This window comes from Haliotis rufescens, unplaced genomic scaffold (assembly GCF_023055435.1).
Source record: "Haliotis rufescens isolate VD_foot unplaced genomic scaffold, xgHalRufe1.0.p SCAF_6, whole genome shotgun sequence".
Lineage (NCBI taxonomy): Eukaryota > Metazoa > Mollusca > Gastropoda > Lepetellida > Haliotidae > Haliotis > Haliotis rufescens.
The window spans coordinates 54994479-55017074 of NW_025964334.1; the positions used below are offsets into that span (position 1 = coordinate 54994479).

At 37.3% G+C, this 22596-nt stretch overlaps 1 protein-coding gene across 1 annotated transcript in view; it reads right to left on the reverse strand.

Moving 5' to 3' along the window:
- LOC124146858 (cubilin-like) overlaps positions 1-22596 on the reverse strand; it is a 275948-nt gene that overhangs the window by 19357 nt on the left and 233995 nt on the right. Inside the window, exons 25-28 of the mRNA XM_048385784.1 lie at positions 6613-6846; positions 4883-4975; positions 1836-2072; positions 1516-1614 (exon numbers count right to left, since the gene is read on the reverse strand). Coding sequence (XP_048241741.1) covers positions 1516-1614; positions 1836-2072; positions 4883-4975; positions 6613-6846 — 663 coding nt within the window. The remainder of the gene's footprint in view (positions 1-1515; positions 1615-1835; positions 2073-4882; positions 4976-6612; positions 6847-22596) is intronic.

Sequence of the window (22596 nt, forward strand, 5' to 3'; positions counted from 1 at the left end):
GACCAACGAAGCGACGATTTGACGATTTTCGCAAATATAAGATTTAAAAAAAACCACTTACCTATTTCTTTTCATTATTTACGTCATTGGAAAAATATTTTAAATATAATTATAAATATCATCTGTCATCACCCATTTCCCGATAACAGCAGCTGTCCGCTCAGTAACATGAAGTAATACCTCCGTATTAGAAGATTCGTATAAATAACACGTTCGTCGAGGACTGACATATGACACATCGCTAGAAATCTTGTTTTTTTCATCTGAACGGGCGTAACATCGCCTGGAGGCTTTTCGTAACTGTCACATGCGATTGTTTTGGATAACAATTGGTTTCTAATGACACTTTCTTGCCGAAATCTGCTACAAGGTTCGTGATTGGTCAAATTTGGGCCCGTGACCTAAGGCAGCCAATAAAATTACAGCTATGGTACCGTCCTCGTGTAGGATGAATTTCAGACTTTGATGGATCGTTATATTCCGAACGTTTTAAGCAGGAAATCGCGATCTAAATTAAAAAATTAAAAACTTCGTAGATGTATCGTGCTAGGTAACAAGCTGTGAGAAATATTTTTAATGCATAAATCATTTGACTTACAGTACACGCGATCGCACGAAATAATAACTTAGATGTAAGTTTGACATCTTTTAGATGTATTAGATGATTTATTACTTTGAATAATATATTTAAAGATTTGTTTAAAACGTCTTTACTTTGCTCTTTGACATGTTCGATGTGGACCTGTTGTCGAAGTGTGTGTCTGAAAATTTTATTTTTAAACAACATTGTGGGAAATAGTGAATAGTTTTAAAATTTATCGATACAAAATTAAAAATTGAAATTGAATACGTATTTCAGACATTGTGAAATGTGGTAGACTTGAAAATGAATGATATGACAGGTAGGTTTATTAAATTATATACTATTTTGACGTGATACAGCTTGGCCGGTCTACCGGCCACGGTGTCTGGGGACTCGAGGCTTCTTGACCGGTGCTCCGGCCTACGGTGTTGAAAGAGTTAAGGTCAATGTCATTTGTTCGGATATAATAGAATCAAATTTGACTTTTGTATTTAGGTTGGTACCATCACAGGAAGCCTAGGCGTTTGCTTTCTCCGGAAACTACGTTTCCACAAATTGTAGACCCATCATTCTGGACAGACAACCTTCTTTAATATTTTTTTGGCCGTAATGAATAAATCTTGTTTGCTTTAGTAATCATTCTGGACAGACAAACCTTCTTTAATATTTTTTTGGCCGTAATGAATAAATCTTGTTTGCTTTAGTAACCATCCAATAGATCTAGTGAGTTACAAAAAGCAAAATCGTAGATTGTACATATACACATTTAGCAGGTTGACATAATCTGGTTACATATAAACTGCCAGTTATTTTTTATGGTTTGATGTATTAAAAGTATGTAAATGAAATACCTGTAATTGTTAGAGAACGGGAAAGGCGATAAATGATTATTACTAATCAATAATGCATATTAACGTTATGACATAATGTACCGTGTGCGTCCACGCCAACAGAGTAATGCATCTTAAACCCATAACTAGGCCTTCTGTAATCAGTTCTAAACGTGATGATGAATCTATCCCGGAAGACATCTGAAACAAAAAAACCCGTTGTTATGGAGTTTCATGATCAATAGAATATTACATTGGTAAAGAGGCTCTTACTTCAAGTTGGATAGACATTTCTTTAAAGCAAACAGTAAAGAAAGCTGACTCTCGCCTTTGTAAAATAAACAAGTCATCTTCGATATATTTACCAACACACACAAGGATCGCACAGACATATCACACAAACGGATCGATTGAATGCTTACATGTCTTATGGAACGTTGTGTGCTGGCACAGTTTACGACCATCGTCTATTACAAGCCAGTCAAAGAAACAGTCGGAAGTGTCTAGCAGGTCCAGCTTGATGAGGTCTATGGCGATGGTCTGGTTCTGCCCATTACCCATGATGACATACGTGCAGTAAAAGTAGTTGGTGCGGGTGCCAGGGTAGCCAGGACTGGTAATCTCCCCCTCATTGGCGGTAAACGTCATCGAACAGTTTTCTGACAATGAGAGAAAACAGGACAATAACCGCTTATGGTCTGAGCAATAAAAATTAAGAGAAAAAACTCGATATTACGAATTTTTTTTTTTAAATAAAGAGAATTGTTTATTTGAAAACTATATACTACGAAAGTGGCACCATTAGACTTTCGTAGTTTTTACCACAGTGAACCAATCTTAAAGCAATCGTACTGCCAACATATTTGTATGTGTTTGACTTTTCTTCCAATTTTAAAGACTTGTTTTGTTTGTTGTTTAACGCCGCACTCGGCAATATTCCAGCTATATGACGGCGGTCTGTAAATAATCGATTCTGGATCAGACAATCCAATTATTGATATCATGCGCATTGATTCACGCAATTAGGATACGATGGCATGCATCAAACAAGTCAGCAAGCTTGACCACCCGATCCCGTTAGTCGCCTCATACGACAAGCATATTCGCCTTTTACTCAAAGCCTATTCTCCACGGATGATTACGAGTCTCCAATTCAAAAGAAGAACTTGTATCCTCATATGCATCTTTTATTTCTATTATATCTCATTTTCTTTTCAACATCGTAACTGTTTTCACTTCTAAACAGTACCAATAATGAACCCCAAAACGCTATAATTGATATTTATACACGAATTTCTCAACAAACTACACCTGCACTGACTGTTTGATTGGCATTCTAGAAGTTTGTGAGTAAGTAAGAAAACATACAACTTTATGGATAATGACTTCAGGTTTATAGCATACATTCATTAATATATTCGACGTTTCAATGTAGATTTTTACACCGTTATCCAGCTGAAGTGACAACAACCAATGAGAGGTGTATATGTATGATATGGTGTGATAAGAAGCAGATTAATATTGACAACAGGTAATCGATAACAAATAGTATATAGATAATTGGATGAAGCCAAATGTGCAGTAAAAATGACAAATAGCACACAGGTCATAAAGCAAGGCTTCAGAAGGTGTTACCCATAAAGCTTTACGTTTTCTCATCTACGCTCGCGAATCGTCGATAATGTACATATACAGGTGAATTTGTTCTTCTTCACCGGAAGAGTTCAGGTCACTCTTTCAGATAAAGTATGGTTCGAATCTTAGTGTTTATGTTTGTATCTTCACTGAAAGCTGAGGCATTTGCTTTCTTCGCATCCATTCAGATATCTGATATTGTTTTGGCCACAATGTTTTCATGGAGTCATTTTTTCTTCATTTTTGTTCTGAGATTGTTTTTTTGTCCAAAATAAAATAAAGATGAGATGTTCTTGCGTCACATTTCAAACTAAACCTATGGAAAGACGGTTATATTTTTCTCACGGTTCCTAAAATATAACAACTTAACAGATGTAGGTGATTTTAAACCAAAATAATGAAAATATCAGTATGATGAAGAAGTGTTAAACAATAAAAGACCATTTGTAGCAACATCCCAGTGTGCAGTTTTCTACAAATTGACAAGAAACTGGTCAACTTGACATTTTTGTACTCACAACTCCTGGAGGAATGTGCATGTACTTTTCAATTACTAAGATCATGGATGATGGACATAAATAGCATAAACTAAACTTTGGACATGTTGGGTCAAACTCCTAATAGTGTAACGAAATGGTTGAAACCAAACCCAAACAAAACAATTTACCGAGTAATGTACGTGCTACAGTATCCAGACATACGTAAGATGCCTAGATTGCAAGCCGTTGTTGTGATACATCAAGGAGCAACACGTGTCAACGTTGCAAGGGGTTGAGCTGTAGCCGAATGACAATCGCCATGTGCATGCCATGTTACAGGCAGACAGGGCGGAAGTCAGACAGGCCTAGCGATGGCAGACCTCTTGTCACCAAGACAGTGTCCAGCAGACTGCGTCAGTATACTATCAGAGCTTACAGACCACCATAGTTATAACACTGACACTGGAACACCGAAATCGATAGGTTCAAATACTGCAGTGCTGGAAGAGCCGGTAAACTGACAAAGAGACATGTTCACGGGAGATAGACGATTCCATCAAGTATGACGTTCTGAATGATTATAGGGAGTTTCATGTGCTTATTTCAATCGTGATGGTTGACTGATTGCTGAGCATTTGTCGCCAACCTCCAAAATAAACACCATACTTTCATTTTTGTTCTGATTCACGTTTTCGCATATATGTTTATGTTATACTTGTTTCCATGTAAGGATGAATAATATTTAATGGGCATTCCACATCACAGTCAACAACTGATTCAGCCATGTCACAGCAGGACATGTGGAGTCAATAACCCTGCCCAAGGATACAAAACAGTGACCTGCATGATATGACCTCTTGAAATAGAAGATTTGTATTGATTATTAAAAAATATAAACGTCTCAAGGCATACAGTCTCACATGCTCATGTCTCTATGTATGCTATGCTCACGAAGTACTATGTATTGATGAGAATTCCGTTATTACAAATAAGATTTTATTGAGTCTGAACATTATTTGACAAGCAAATGGAGGCGGAAGGAGGTTTTGTATTTCACACTCAAGAGCTGTGTTGGTTTAATCAACGTCACATATGAAATAGTCCACCCCTTATTGCGTATCAATATTGACTATTATGACATTAAGAGCTAGAGTTACTCTGGTATTTAGTGTTCAGGTTGTTTACTTTTCAACTGACACTACTTTATCATTAGTGGTAGTCCATATGCACATAAAAATGTCCAGAAGTTGTTCACTTCATTCCTTGCCTTATCATCTCCCTTGTCTAACCTTGATATTGTTATTCAATGTTCAGTTCTATCAGAAGAATGAATGTGAAACACAAACAAACATTACCTTCAACAATGTAGTTGACAACAAAGCCTGCACAGGAGTCCAATGATCGATCTCCACCATGGGTCACGATATCTACACTGCCAAAAAGTGCATCTGAAACAAGACAAATTTTGGTTAATTTTAATTGCACCTGGAATTAGATAAAGTTGGCCTCTCTTTTGAAATGGTGTATCTAAAAAATTATAACAGTATACTGTAAAATACAGTTATACGTCTCTTATAAAATCTGTGCTCGCGGGAGTGCGTGAAGCCTAAGGCTTTTGACCATTTGTGGTATTTTTAGTATTCATTAATGATAGTTATCATTTAATGGGTTAGATTGGAGACTGAGGAAAACAGAATCCTTTTAGTTGATGATGAACATATACATGAAAAAGGTCAGGGGTACTACTTTCAGTGTTTGCAAACATGATGCCGCACTTTTGTATTAGCGATCGAGTCAGAATTTACCATAATTATTTGAATAACTGTTATACAGGACGTAGTTAAGGCATATTCCAAGTTATGGCTACTTTGAAGAAATCAATTTAGCAAGGACATACCGTAGCAGGATTAGTTTCCATACATGTGCATGTGTATCTTTGCGGCTTTAGGGTCTTTCCCCTACTTTAAAACAGTTGGATTTGGCCGAAGAATGTACATTTATTATATTTTTGGGATAGAGAAAAGTAATTTCAATGTTAGACTTTTTATAAATAACATCTATACAGTTATCAATTAAAACTCTGTTAATGTCTATAAAACTCTTAGATTAAATTTGCCGAGTGATGGTCAGTGGCAAACAAATATAATATTTCATGATATGGGCTATTCATTTCTTTGTGCTCATCACCAAAGAGATTAAGTGTGTACATTTCACAAAATGTTCTTAAACAAAACGCCTTCCATGATTATTTTATCATTACAAATAAATTAAAAACCAGAGAGTAACCATTGTCAGACAGATTCAAAGGAGCGTAAAAGGTAAAATGGCAATAAAAGTTATGTGAATGAATCAGGTATTTGCAAAAAGACTAAGCATGTCCTGCCCTACTAGTAGCACCTGCCACTCACACAATTTGCATAAAAAAACATGTGTTCGACTGCACAGCAGTACTCAAGTCATGCGACGGCAGGATGTTAACTTTTTGTATTGTATTTACAACTGTATATCGTAAATATCCTTTACTGACAATAATCTTATTATTTTATTCCACATATTTTATATTTTTCGATATGGAACCCCATATGGAGTTATACTCTCTTTATTATGTAATGTTGTTCGGAAAATAAACGAAATTAAGCCATATTGCTTTTCATTAATAGTAAGTTTAGAAATCGGGTAGGAATGTAAAACCTGAGTGAACTACCCCATTTTCTAAAGAATACTAAATGATCTGCAGCCATGTCTGTTCACATATGCACTCATACATTGTGAAATTGTCTGTGAAATTGAAAGTTTGTGATCCAGTAAACATCACATCAATTTACAGAGCTTACTAAAGATGTTCACCGTCATCTGATAAATGCTTGCGTCGGAGATTTCTTAAATGGTCATTTTGCCAATTGATCAATCCAGTTTTCGTTTTTTAAAATAAAATATTATTTAAACCACCAACATTTCTAATAACAATAAGTCACAGTTTCAGTTGAGGTGATTCGTTGCAACAGACACCCTGAAGTTATGGAAAGAAAGCAACTTAGATTAATTTGTCAGAAAATCTACAGACAGCATCCGTGTTTCAGCTTACAGATTGTTTGAAAGGGCTTTGAAGCGCATATTTTAGGTCCGCCATCTATGGTAAACCATCCGAGATCACAGTTAGCGCTGGTCGTGTAGTTGAGAGCGACGAAGTCCAGGGTTAGTGTTTGCAACTTCCCACTGCCTATGATGGTGTTGGTGCAGTGGTTGTAGGTGCAGTTGCAGGAGTAACATGGCGTCGATATCTGTCCGGATGTCTTAAAGTGGATGGAAGTGCAGTTGTCTGCAAACATAATGGGGTTAAATCTATGCTAATCGTCTCAATATGGGGATCGGGGATCAACAATCCCCAACTCAATTAGAAGTTGACGGATGACAAAGTAGACACAGTTTATGGATAACAACTTCTATAATACTGTAAAGGCGACGTTTCGGTATAGATCCTTATACCGTTGTCAAGCAGGACTGAATGAGGAACAATTATCCACTCAATCTCGACGACAAAGTCAAATCCCACACCCAGATCAGCGACCCCTAAAGCCGAATCAGCACCCTTACACATCGCCCTCCCATTCACAGGAAGAGCCTCCCACATCATCAGGCGGCGCCTCCTCAAACAGCAAGCCAATATTAACACCTTCTAAACCAGGTCCACCTCCCTCAGTACCCTACTGAGAGCCAACGGCAGAAAATTTACTAAACCTCAAGAGCCTAAAGGTGTAGTTTAGTGCAACTGTGGACAATCCTACGTAGGTAAAACATCCCTCCCCATCAAACCAGAATCAAAGAGCACAAAACCTTAACCATCTAATCAGACAGCAGATCAGCCATCTAGCAACTACCCCAATACTGCCCCAATATTAAGGTAATGACATTGTGTACCGTGTGCGTCCACGCCAATGGAGTAATGCATCTTAAACCCATAACTAGGCCTTCTGTAATCAGTTCTAAACTTGATGATGAATCTATCCCGGAAGACATCTGAAACAAAAAAGTTGCTATGATGATCGTTGATGGTGATAAATAGAATAATATATTGGTAAAGAGTCGAGGCTCTTACTTGAAGTTGGATAGACGTTTGCTTGAAGCCAAAGAACTAGAAGTGAAATCTTCCCCTCGTCTTTGTACAATAAACAAGTTGTCTTCGATGTCTTTTCGCACGTGTCATTCGAGGACTAAATGTAATCACACAGACGTAACTCACATACAGAATACACTGTACACTGAATGATCAGACAGACGGATCACACATACGTATGACATAAACAGATGATACAGATGTATCATATAGACGGATCACATTGACGTATCACACATATGGATCACATTGACGCACGACGAAGACGGATCACATGGACGTACCACACAGATGGATCATATAGACGTATCGTACTGCCGGACCACATGGTCGTACTCCACACAGGTATCATATGCACCTGTCACATGAACGATTCACACAGTGTATCACACAAACGGTCAGACAAATCACACGGACGTACAACGCTGACGGACCACACATACGGATTACGCATTTAAAACACACAGACATGTCACACATGTCGTTACATGTACACTCTCTTTCTTGTTTGTCGTTTCAGGCGGATTCAGTTCTTACATGTTTTACGGAACGTTGTGTGGTAGCACAGTTTAAGACCATCATCTATAACGAGCCAGTCGTTGGAACAGTCGGAAGTAGCTTCCAGGTCCAGCTTGATTAGGTCTATGGCGATGCTCTGGTTCTGCCCATTACCCATGATGGCATATGTGCAGTAAAGGTAGCTGATAGTGGTGCCAGGGTAGCCAGGACTGGTAATCTCACCCTCACTGGCAGTAAACGTCATCGAACAGTTTTCTGACAACGAGAGAAAACAGGACTATAACAACTAGTGGTCCTATAAATAACAAATTATTACATAACGTATTACCAAAATGCATTATCATCTTAACCTCACAGCAACATGAGTTGTTTGCATTGAGTTATAGTTGTGACATACATGTATGAAAGACAGAGCAGTTATATTTGTGTAAGAGATGCATTTCATTCTCACTCTGATAATATAGACAATGGGGATGGGGATTAGTAAGTACCAGATTGAAGGGGATAACCAGGGCCATGTAGTTGATGTATTTTAAAAACGAATATCATTATAGTGTCCTCTCTCATTTGATATAATAAATATTCATAAATAAGGACTGTGATTTTAAAATGGAAGATAATTATGTCGCAAACTTTCCATCGACTTTTACCTGTATAACTGAGAAATGACCAGATTGATTGACTTTTACATATGTTTAGCTTTCATGTTTATTAATCGTCATATGTGTCAGAAATATTTAGGGCTTACACAATTGTTTATTACAAAATCCTAACGGTGCCACTTTGGTAGCATAATTGTACTTTTCCTACATTGAAATTTGTCGTTATTTTAATGATTTTCTCAAAATTTCCTGTTGTTTTAATTATTTTCTCGTAATTTCGATTATTTTGTCGTTATTTCAAATAATGATGCAACCAACACATCTTCGTCTCATGGAGTGGACCAGGCGTCGCACAAAGAGTCCTGTGGGATATCTGTCCATATCTGCTGGAGCATGTTTCGAAGTTCTATGGAACACGTGGTTGACGTCGAAGGCGCCGATCCATCTCATCCCACATGTGCTCGATTGGTGAAGGATCAGGGGAGCGAGCCGGCCAGGGGATGACATTCACGTTGTTTTGTTGCAATATGAGCCCGGGCGTTGTCATGTTGAAAGGTAATGCCTGGGCCATGACGACGCAAAAACGGTAGAACAACAGGGCCGATGATCTCGTCGCGGTAGCGCTGTCCATCTACCAGTATCAAACGGGTCCTCTGTCTTGCTGTAATCCCACCCCTTACCATAACGCTGCCGCCCCCGAACCAATCTTCTTCCATGACACAATGATTGACGTAATGTTCACCTCGACGTCGAAACACTCGAATCCGTCCATCGCTGTGGCTGAGGTGAAAACTCGTCAGTGAATAGAACTTGTCCCCACTTCATGACCGTCGAGCGTAGACGCTGTCTGCACCGCTGTAGACGTGCTTGACGGTGGTTTCCTGGCAAAATGTGACGTCTGGCGGGTCTTTTGGCGACAATCCCTGCACATCTGAGGCGGCGACGTACGTTTTGTGAAGATATTCGTCGAAGACCAGGGATGCTTCACTGGCTGGAATCGATTTCGTAGGTGTGTTGTTCGAATCCAGTTGTCTTGGCAATTATTGGTTACGCGTGGCCTGCCACTCCGAGGATAGTCTCTGACTGCATTCGTCTGTTACCAACGTTGCCGTAAACAACAAATGGTGTTTCTGTGGACGTTAAATTGTCTTGCAACATCACGTTGACTCGATCCTGCTTCAAGCATACCAATGGCTCGCAGGCGCTCATTTTCGGACCGGCATGGCATTTCGTAATGTTGAATAATTGTGTAATTTTGTTGTTTGTCTGAGTGGTTGTTGTCAGCACGATCCTAAACAATGCATATGGAATCCCGTTAACGCACATGTTTTAATACCCATTCTTGGGTAGTGAAATGCATGGGGCTTGCATAAAAGTAAACTTTTGCATGGAATGCATGCTTTTCTGTAGCAGTTGCGTTTCTCTAACTTGATTCTATACACTTACTACAATACTGAAACCTAACTTTACTTGTTTGAAAAATACACTAAAATATTGGTGTCACAGGAACTTTTGTTGTTAAGTATATTATATCAGAAAGAGATATTCTCGTTTCCTGTTCAACATCTTAACTGTTTTCACCTCCAAACAGTACCAATTCTGAACCCTGCACCGCTATAATTGATATTTATACTCGATTTTTTAAAACAAACTTCACCTACACTAACTGTTTCATCGGCATTCTAGAAGTTGGTGAGTAAGTAAGACAAGATATAACTTTATGGATAACGATACATACAGCGAAGTTTCGATTTAGATTCTCACACCGTTATCCAGCTAAAGTGTCAGCAACCAAGTGATGAGAGGGATATATGCATGATATGTTGTGGTAACAACAGGTAATAGAAAACAAGTAACATAGCCAACTGTACATTAAGGAATAACAAATAGTACACAGGTAGTGAAGCACACGGGTAATGAAGCCAGGCTTCAGAAGATGTTATCCATGAAGTTGTACATTTTTGTGAGTTTGTTCTTCTTCATGTTTCTTTTTCTTAATTTTTATGATCTGAGATGATTTGTTTTTCATAATAAAATATAGCTGAGCTGATATTGTTTTGGCCACAATGTTTTAAAGGAGTAATAATTTCTTCATTTTTATGATCTGAGATTGTTTTTCATAATTTGTTAAAGCTGAGATGTTGTTACGTCACATTTCAAACTAAACCTATGGAACTACTTCATAACTTAATAGAAGTAGGTGATTTTCAATCAAAATAATGAAAATGTCACAATAATAAAGCAGCTTTATACAATAAAAGACCATTTGTAGCAAAAGCCCTATGTGCAGTTTTCTTTAAATTGACAGAAAAAAGTTAACTTGACAAGTTTGTAGTCAAAACTGCTGAAGGAATTTGAATGTACTTTTCAATTACAAAGATAATGGATGATGGACACAAAAAGCATGACTGACTTAAACAATACAACATAAACATTTCTTTTGCTCGTCAGTTTACGTTTTTGCAGATATATATTGTTGTGTATATGCATTTTTCCAAGTAAAAGACTATGCTTAATGGGCACTTCACATCAACTGTTTAGTCATATCACAGCAGGACAAGTGGAGTTAATAACTTGATCCAAGGATACAACACAGTGACTTACATGATATGGCCTCTTAAAATGGAAGATTTTAACTGATTATTAAAACATAAATGTTACAGGCATATGCTCATGTCTCTATGTCAAAGATTATGGCTTTGCTCGCGAAATACTCGATATTTCTTGTTAAGGCTTTCATTCGTTTTTCAAGCAGATGGAGGCTGAAGTTTTTATTTACACACAATAACGAGGTGTGATAGTGAAAAAATCACCGCCCCACCCCAATCCTCTAGAAATCACATTAATAAGGACTAGTAAGGCCAATAGAACACCCTATCATTAACCCTCTTCTAATGACATAGTAATCAGTTCGAAAAATATTGTGCATAACAGCAAGGGTTACTTTGGCATTTAGTATTCAATTTGTGTGTCAGTCAACTGACACTATTTTATCAATTAGTTAGAGTCCATACGCATTACAACTTCCAGACATTATTCATTTCATTCCAGGCCTTATCATTTCCCTTCAGTGAGCTTGATATTGTCTTTCAATGTTCAGTTCTCAATTGAAGTATGTATATAAAACCAATTACACAAACTCTACCTTGAACAACGTAGTTAACAACAAAGCCACCACAAGAGTCCGCTGATTGACCTCCACCATGGGTCACAATGTCTACACTGCCATATAATGCATCTGAAACAAGACAAGTTTGAGTTAATTTTAACTGCACCTCAAAGTTGGGTAGAGAGGTCTTATATAGAGATTATTATACGAACATGTGTCATACTGGTTTGAATTTAAGACAACATAATGTGATATTCAGCAATACATCTGTACTTGCCGAGTCCCTCAAGATTAAGTTTTTAGGCCTTGTTCAGTATTTGTAATTGATAGTTATCATATTATGGATAAGTTTGACGACGTGATATATGCAACGGAGGGAAACAGAATCCTTTTGGTTTACATGACAATAAAGATGAACATATAAAAGCTTCTTAAACACAACGCCTAAATATATAACAACTTTAGTGACAACAAATGTATCTACCATTTCACCTGTGATACATACACCACTGTCCACTCTCTCTCCAAACATTATATAGTTCTTTCTTCTCGGTATTATTTGAAACATATACGTGTTTAATGACATTAACTACACATTTCTAACTGAAAATAATCTTTGCTTTTTTATTTCAATATTTATGATAAGAACGTAACCAGTGTACATAACTATTGTATTCATAATATAGGATTTATTTTATATATAGAAGCAAAAGGAAGAAATAGTCTCCTAAACATGTATTCTGAAATTCAAATTTTAAGACATTAGAGTAACTTTAGTAACCGTACATGAATGTAAAACCAGAGTGAACCGCCCAATTTATGATACAGTACTAAATGATTTGCAGTCATGTCTATGCACGTAAACAATCATATTGTTTGAACCAGTAGCATTTCAAATAACAATTGGTTACCTCTGAAGAAAGAAAGCACATTATATTTATTTGTGAGAAAATCATAGAGACAGCATCAATGTTTAAGCTTACACGTTGCTTTAAATGGGGCTGAAGGGCATATCCTTGGTCCGCCATCAATGGTTAACCACCCGAGATCACAGTTTGCGCTGGTCGGGAAGTTGAGAGAGACGAAGTCCAGGATTAGTATTTGCAACCTCTCACTGCCTATGATGATGTTGGTGCAGTTGCAGGAGTAACATGGAGTCGATATCTGTCCAGATGTCGTTAAGTGGGTTGAAGAGCAGTTGTCTGTAACATTGGGGTTAAATGTATGCCAATAGTCTTTCATCACTAACTCAAAAATCCCCAATCCCTCTAACCTACAGATAATGTCAGTTATTCACTGTATTGACGTCTAAGAATAACGACCTATAACAATGGAGATGATAGTAATAAACCTGTAGAGTCCTTCGCTTGGATGAAGTCAGCTGGCCTGAAAAGTGGAACAGAAGGCTTTCTGTTGCTCAGGACCTGTCACTTCCTACTCGAAACCGTCAATGTGTGATCATCACATTCATCAAAATGTAAGCATGAAATGTAGATTATGTAATGAATTTAATGAGACTGTCCAACACATTGTCAGTGGATGTCCAGCTTTGGCACAAACACAGTATCTAAAGCGACATAATGGAGTGGCTCGATCATTTTACCGCTTTCACCTAGCTTGTGGTTTTGACACAGAGGTCCATGGTACGACCCGGAATATGTAGAGGGCGTCATGGCCAAATAATCATTACAGACTTCTTTGGAATAGGCCCATTTACAGGCTCAGACGTATCCAGGACAACAAAGCTGATCTTGTTCTTTTTGATAAATCCAATGAAATCTTTTTTTTAATCATTTTCTGTCCCTTTTGACACTAATGTGATTGACAAGATTCAGGAAAAACATGGCAAATATGCGCTTTCGAAATGCATCCCAAGTACCAAGTTGTCTGACTCTCCATTGTTGTGGTGTCCCCGGTGTCTTGGGTTTGGTACCTCCCAATCTGTTGACTGACATTAGGAGAGTACCCGGGTTTGCTATCAGGAATACAGCCCTTCTGACAATCTGGGTAATGCCAAAGGCTTCAGTGTTTTGGGAGTCTTCACATTCTCCGAAAAGTTCTGGTTGGGTTTGACAAGGCAGCGCTTCCTGGGAGAATTTCCATTCGCTGTCTGGGCTGTGTGTAGAGGGGGAAAGGGCCCTGAGCTGATGATGAGCCTAACCAGTCTCACTGTGCCAGGATCACCCTAACCCTCTTTGCTGCATGTGTTATAATAATAATAATAATAATAATAATAATAATAATAATAATAGTAGTAATAATAATGATAATCATATAAAATATACGAGTGAGTTTCTTCTTCCCGGGTGTGTTAAGGTCAATATCACTCTTTCAAATATAGTAGAATCAAATTTGACTTTAGTGTTTAGGCAGGTACCTTCACAGAAAACCGTTTCTTTTTTCTCACACCCTGTAAGATTCAACAAATTGTAGACCCATTGTTAGGACAGACAAAACCTCTTTAATAACAGGGGATTTGTTTGGCCATAATTCTCGAATTGCAGATTTAATTTTCTTCATTAAACCTTTCTTTCTTATCTTACATGCAGGTCAAAAGAGTTGAGTAAAATACAATAGAGAAAACACCATATATAGTAAATATATTAAATATGCGCATTTGACAGGTTGACATAATCTACGTATGATATAAGCTGCATTTATTGTCATATTGTCCCAAAGCAAATATGTATATGAAATAATTTTGTTTGTGATGGAGAACAGAAAAGACGATAAATGATTACTATAAATCAATAATGTATTTTACGGCAAAGACAAAGTATACCGTGTGCGTGGCTGTCAAGAGAATACAGCATCTTAAACCCTCTTGCTGTGTTATGCTCATTACTTCTAAAGTTGATGACGAATCTATCCCGAAACACATCTGAAACAAAAGCGTTGTTGCGATGATCGCTTTTTAGCATAAATTGCATTGGTAAAGAGTATAAGTTGGATGAACACAAGAAACACTGAGAAGGGAAAGCTGCCCGACCCTTTTGATGGAGAAACAAATCGCCTTATTTTCTTTTCACACGTGGCATTCGAGAACTAAAATTAAACACACAGACGTAACTCACGTACAGATAACAGAGACGTATAAAACAGACATATCAGATCAGATCGAACAGGATCACTTACAAGGATACCTACGGACGAAACACATATCCTTATTACACTCACACGGGTCACACAGATGTGTGAAGCAATTTGGTCAAATAGACGGGTCACACGTAGCGATATCCCTTACACGGGTCACGCCGACATATCACACAGACGGACCATAAACGCGGACACATCACAAAGACGGATAACACAGACGGGTCACAGAAACGAATCATGCGGTTCAAGCACACTCTGTCTTTGTGTGTTGTTTCAGATAGATTCAATGCTTACATGTCTTATGGAAAGTTGAGTCGCTGCACAGTTTCGGACCATTGTTAAAAATGAGCCAGTCGGATTTGCAATGGTAAATTGATTTTAGGTCCAGGTCAACTAGGCTTATCGTGATGATCTGGGTCCGCCCATCACCAACGACAACAAACGTGCAGTAAAGGTTGTTGATGTAGTGGCGAGGGTAGCCAGGACTGGTAATCTCACCCACACTGGCGGTAAACGTTGTGGAACAGTCACCTGTCAATGAGAGAAAACAGAACTATAACCACTTGTGGTCTAAACCATTTCTGATCACATGACGATCGACAAAAAGGCATCGGCATCTCAAACTCACAACAATACTGTGGAGAATACACATCTGTTGTTTGCGTTAATATATAGGTATTTTGATAACCTGTTGAACTGTAATTCTGACTGCAGCTATGATTACAGTGACCAAATATGGGAAGACACAGATGCAGATGACAGTGACTATTTATGTGAACTAAATGACCCTTTTACACAAGAGGAAATTAATGCGAGTTTGAAATTGCTCAAAACAAGCAAATCTCCTGGCCCAGATGGCATAGTTAACGAATTCTTTAAAGCAACTAAGAACTATATCTCACCATTATTAGCAAAAGTATTCAATAAACTTTATGACAGTGGTATATTTCCTAGTAGCTGGGGCAAGAGTATTATTTGTCCCCTACACAAATCAGGCAGCTTCTCAGACCCAAATAATTACAGAGGCATTTCCTTGATAAATTCACTGTGTAAAGTTCTTACAACAGTAGTTAACAACAGACTTTAACATTGGTGTGATAACAACAATATTATTTCTGAATTTCAAGCTGGCTTCAGAAAAAAATGATTGACTATTGACCAGATATTTACCCTACAAGCTGTGGTCAACAAATATTTATCAAAGAGAAATGGAAGGTTTTATTGTCTTTTTATAGACTTTTCAAAAGCTTTTGACAGTGTGAACCACAAAATGTTATTTAACAGATTCCTTCAACTGGGAGTTAAAGGTAAATTTCTCAAGTTTATCATTCAGATGTATTCAACACTATGTGCATGTGTGAGAACTGATTGTGGACTATCGCCAAACTTCAAGAGTACCATGGGTACTCGTCAGGGGTGTATCTTAAGCCCTCAGATCTTCAACATATTTATTAATCTGTTAGTTTCAATGTTGGTGGAAGAAGGTGGTAGAGGTGTGTTTATATCTACTCATCTCCCTGATGTATTTGCTCTGTTATTTGCTGATGATGTGTTAACCGTCTCTGATACTGCTTTACAGCTTCAAAAGAAAATAAAGACCCTGGAGAAATTCTGTAATGTTACTGGCATGAAAGTCAATCTGAATAAGACTAAAATAATAGTATTTCGAAATTAAGGTCCTCTTCGCAGTTATGAAAAGTGTTTTTTGAATGGTCAACAGATAGAAGTTGTCAACATGTACAGATATTTAGGAATTATTTTCTCACCAAAGTTATCTTGGACCAAGGCCCAAGCATGTCTAGCAGCCCCAGGCAAGGAAAGCACTTCTATCAATATATAATTATTTAAATCAATTTGGATACATTAATCACCATGATCTTTTTAATATTATTTATGGTATGATTTCACCAATCCTATGTTATGGATCAGAGATCCGGGGAACCAGCTACTGTAACATTATTGAGAGTGTCCATAACAGATTCTGCAAATTCCTTTTGAAAGTAAATAAGTTCACCAACAACAACATGGTTCTAGGAGACTGTGGTAGGATCCCCCTACAGTATAACTAAATAACTCAAGAGCAGTCAAGTACTGGTGCAGACTAATTCAGATGGAACAACACAGGCTACCCATCCAAGCTTATTATATATTAAAATCTCTTGATGATAATGGAAAAAAATTACATGGGAATCACATATTAGAATAATTTTATTTCAGTTTGGATTTGGTTTTGTTTGGCTAAGCCAAGACATTGGTAATATTCAACATTTCATGACAGATTTTAAACGAAGATTTTACGACTGCCTTACTCAATATTGGCACTTTTCCCTGACCTCATCAACGAAATGCAATTACTACTCACAGTTCAAGTCATTACTAAATGTGGAATCATATATTACTTGTGATATGTCTTCTTACCAACGTAGACTTATAGCCAATTTCAGGCTTGCTGTTGAACTTGGGCGTCACAACAACATCCCACATAATGAACGTGTCTGCACTTTCTGTTTTTCAAAGGGACATAACCATGTAGAATTCCATGTTCTTATGATTTGTGACCAGTATTCTAGAGCAAGAAGAAACTATTTTCCCAAGCGTCTCGTTACCCCTCCCTCTATTGAAAATGTTATAAGACTTATGTCAGCTGAAAACGAACAAATTATAAAAGGCTTAGGTAAATTTCTCTCCCAAGTCATAAACATCGAAAGGAAACACAGTGTGGAACGGTATATCATAATTAAATCTACTCAGCATGCAAATGTATATACAGTATATTTCCATTGTATTATGGGCCGGTGGTGAAGTACCGAATAAATTAGTCTGTCTGTCTGTTAATATATAATTGCGAGATTTAAAACATCGAGTAATAATTCTTTTTGTACTTCTTTCAGATATTCATGTTCTGCTATATAATACCTCTATTCTCATTTTCTCTCTTTAAACATATCGATGATGGTAAAATAAGTGCCAGATTAATGGGGATAACCTGGACCATTCAGCAGGGAGTACATGTGGATATGTTATTAAAACAGTGACATCGTTGCAGGATATTCTCTCAATCATAAATATGCATAAATACGTTCTACAAAGGAAGATGTTGCAAACTTTAAAGTTTATTAATAACAACTCTGTTTTATTGCATTTAGAAATCTTTCGATGTAGATTCGTTCACATTAACTATAACCAAGTAATGAGAAGTATACATACATGATATGTTGTGATAACCAGCAGATTAACAGTAACAACAACAGATAGTGGATAACAAATAGATTAATAATTGAATTAAGCCAGATGTACAGTAACAATAATAAAAGTTACACAGGTAATGAAACCAGATACACAGCAATGAATTAATGTTAAACAGGGTGATTGGAAACAGTTGAACAAGCTATGAGGATGTAATACCCTTGATCTGTGTTGATCAAAGGTTTGTGATCAACAATTTTTTATAGCTATTTCTATAGCTTCCGAGAGATTTCTGTTTGTGAAGTCGAGATGTTTGGTCGAGATACTTTTGACTTGATGGCTGGGGAACTTTATTTTGCTGGTGGCCTAAGAGGCCTGATTTCCTGTCTGCTTTGGCTGCTGAAGTTTGGTGTTCTTAGATATCTTGCGGGTATCTACTGGGTGGGGGCTTTCATTAAAGTATGAGTCACCACAGCCAATGCAGAAATCTACAGACTACACCTACACTCACGAATAATTAGGAATGTAAAGTAATTTGGTCTTGTCTCTCGGAAGCGTTAAAGATAGTATCACTTTTTCAGATAAACTGGAATCAAATTTGACTTCAGTGTTTAGATTAGTACCTTCGCAGCAAGCCGAGGCGTTTGCTTTTTTCCCAGGCTACCAGATTCCACAAATTGTAGACCAATCTTTTGGAAAAGACAAAACTTCTCTAATACTTTTTTGGCAGTAATCCTTTAAAAGGAGCTCTTGTTTGCTTCAGCAGCCTTGTTATTATTATCTTAGATTAAGTAAAATACAGTAGGAAAACATCTTAGATTGTATATATACACATTTAACAAGTTGCTACAGGCAGACAACGCGGAAGAGAGACTGGCCTCGAGATGACAGACCTCCTGTCACCATCATTCAAGAAAACATTACATACGCATCCTCTATCTGAAATGCCATATTATCGCGGTGATTCCACCAAGTGTGACATTCTGGAGGAGTAAAGGGGGTTTCAGGTGTGTATTTCAGTCGTGATGGTTGATGATTACTGATCAACTGTCCCCATCCACTAAAATGTGGACACAATGCCTTCTATTTTTGTTCTCATTCACGGTGATACTTGTAGTTCACGTCTTTTGACAATACAAATATCTTCCTGGACATAAGTCCTGTTCTGTTTTAAAGAAAAAAAATAATGTTGGTTGGTAGAATTGCTTTTGCTCGTCAATTTATGTTTTTGCAATAAACTTTTTTTATTATGTTTATGCTGTATGTTTTCCAAGTGAGGATAAACAATGTTTTATGGGTATTTCACATCATGGTCAACAACTGTTTTAGCCATATCACAGCAGGACAAGTTGAGTTAATACCTGGATTCAAGGGATACAACACAGTGTCTTGCATGGTATGACATCTTGAAATGGCCTATTTGCAATGATTATTGACAGATACGCGATACAGGCATACTGTTTCTTATGCTCATGTTTTTTTTTTACAAAGATTATGTCTTTGCTAATGGAATACACTGTTTTGATGACACAATATATTTTTCAGGCAGTTGGAAGCTGAGATTTTAATTTACACAAAATAAAAAGGTGTGATTCTTTTCACCCCCATCCTAGAAATAAAATGATCAGCCCTTTTATACCATCGATAATGAAAAAGTGTACCGTGTGCGTCCATACCAATAGCATACCATATTTAAACCCTCTTCTTCTACCTATAATTAGTTCTAAAAATGTCAATCATATTTGCTATTGACTGTTTGTGTTATTTCTCAGCTGACTTTACTTTATCACGTTCAGTTCTTACCAGAAGTACGTATTTGAATCGAAGTATACTAACTCTACCTTGAACAACGTAGTTGACAACAAAGCCAGCACAAGAGCCCACAGATCGATCTCCACCATAGGTCACAATATCTACACTGCCAAAAAAGTCATCTGAAACAAGACAAGTTTGAGTTAATTTTAATTGCACCTCAAATTTAATAGAGTTGGGCGCGGAGCTCTTATACATAAACTATGTCTTAGTGGGAAAGGCTCTCTTTTGAAATGGATTGAAAGCCATTTAAAAAAATGAAACATAGTACAGTTACATGCAGCTATACATCCTTTGATCTATACATCACTTAGTATAAGTGACATGTCAAATTATGTCACATAAAATGCAATTATGATGAGGAAGAAATCTGGCAATACAATGCCTCAGTACTGTCAACTTTTGCCTTGACTCTAAAACCTGAATTCCTCCTTTGTACTTGATTCCAAATAAAGATCCATTAAATCCATTAAATCCATTAAATCCGAGAAATACCGCTGTATTTAACGTTTGAAACCTTATGCTGCGCTGTACAAAATTCAATTTAGTGCGGTTAAATCTAGGTAACCTAGCTCTAAATTGAAAACACAGTATGTTTATCTCCTAATTATTTGAAAAAATTGATACTTGTATTTGATATGTCTTAAAAAATATGTCTCAAAAGTCATTTCATGTCATCAGATGTAGAAAGAAAGCACATTAGATTTATTTGTGAAAAACACACACAGACAGCATGAGTGTTTGAGCTTACAGGTTGTTTTAAAGGGGGTTGAAGTACACTTTCTTGGTCCGCCATCTATGGTAAACCATCCGAGATCACAATTAGCGCTGGTCGTGAAGTTAAGAGAGACGAAGTCCAGGATTAGTATTTGCAACTTCCCATTGCCTATGATGGTGTTCGTGCAAGTGTTGTTGGGGCAGCTGCAGGAAAAACATGGCGTCGATATCTGTCCAGATGTCCTTAAGTGGGTGGAAGTGCAGTTGTCTGTAACATGGCAGTAAACTGTATGCCAATCGTCTTTCATTCTCTATCTCAACAATCTCCAATCCAACGAAATTACAAACAACCTCACTTATTCACTGTATTGACGTCAAATACGAGTGAGTGAGTGAGTATGGTTTTACGCCGCCTATAGCAATATTCCAGCAATATTGCGGCGGGGGACACCAGAAATTCAAATACGAACAATCGACAATGGAGAAGATGTAGTTAAAGTAATATTAATAATAAACATTTTTCCATTATGTTTCCATCCTCGTCAAATATGATAGACAATCGTTGGAGCCGTACACAATTGCTTATCACAGTAAACCAATTAAATAGTAGAAGCATTGACAACCTTAAACATATTTGCAAATATTTGACTGCTCCTTCTAGTTCGAAATATGAGCTCGTGACTTAATATGTATCTGATATTTCCATTATATCATAATTCTTAATCCTTGTTTAACGTTTCAACAGCTTAGCTGTTTTCACTTCCGACCAAACAGTACCGGTAGTTGGACTCATAACTATCAACACTGAACCCTGTACTCAGATATAAGTGGAGTCGAATTTGTTTTTACAACCTGCACCAACATACACGAATCATCGAGAATGTCGAAGTGAGTTTGTTCTTCTTTACAGGAAGCGTTAAGTTCAATATCACTCTTTTAGGTACCGAAGAGTCAAATTTCACTTTAGAGTTTGAATCGGTACCTTCACAGCAATGGGAGGCGTTTGCTTTCTTCGCACCTTCCAAGATTCTAGAAATTGCAGACCCGTCATTCGGAACAGACAAAACTGCTTGCTCTAATGCAGAGAATTGTTTTGACCATAATTCTTAGATTGCAGCTCATATTTGCTTCGATAACCTTCGATTATCCTACTCTCAAGTCCAACATATTCAGTAGTTACACATAGCAAATATACACATTTGACAGGTTGACACAATCTAGATACACACAAGCTGCTATTTGTTCTTTTTGGTTGAATGTATCATGAACGTATGGAAATGAAATACTTGTTATTGTTATGGAGAACAGGAAAGAAGATAAATAATTATTACGAATCCATAATTAACGCAATGAAATAGTGTACCGTTTGCGTCAATAGAATATCGTATCTTAAACCCTCTTTCAGCACTTCTGCGATCACTACTAAAGTTGATGACGAATCTATCCCGAAAGGCATCTGAAACACAAACGTTGTTATGATCATCTTTGGTAGATGTGTGATCAATAGAATATGTAAACGCCTTTTCAAACATAAATTACGTTGGTAAAGAGTCGAATCTCTCACTTAAAGTTGGATAAACATGTGTATTTGGCGCAAAAAAACCGAGAAGTAAACGCTGTCCCTTACTTATGTAATTGAAATGAATCGCCTTTAATTTTCTTCCTTTGTGTCATTCCAGGAGTAAAATAAGTCACACAGACGTAACTCACACCCTGCTAATAAAGACATATCACACAGACATATGACAAAGACGGACCAAATAAACGAACCATACTGACGATCCAAACTAATGTATCCCACAGGCGGATCACAATCACGGATCACATGGATGTATCATATAGACATATCGCACAGATGAACCACACAGACAGGTCACATGCAACTTTCACACAGACTGATCACACAGAGGTCAC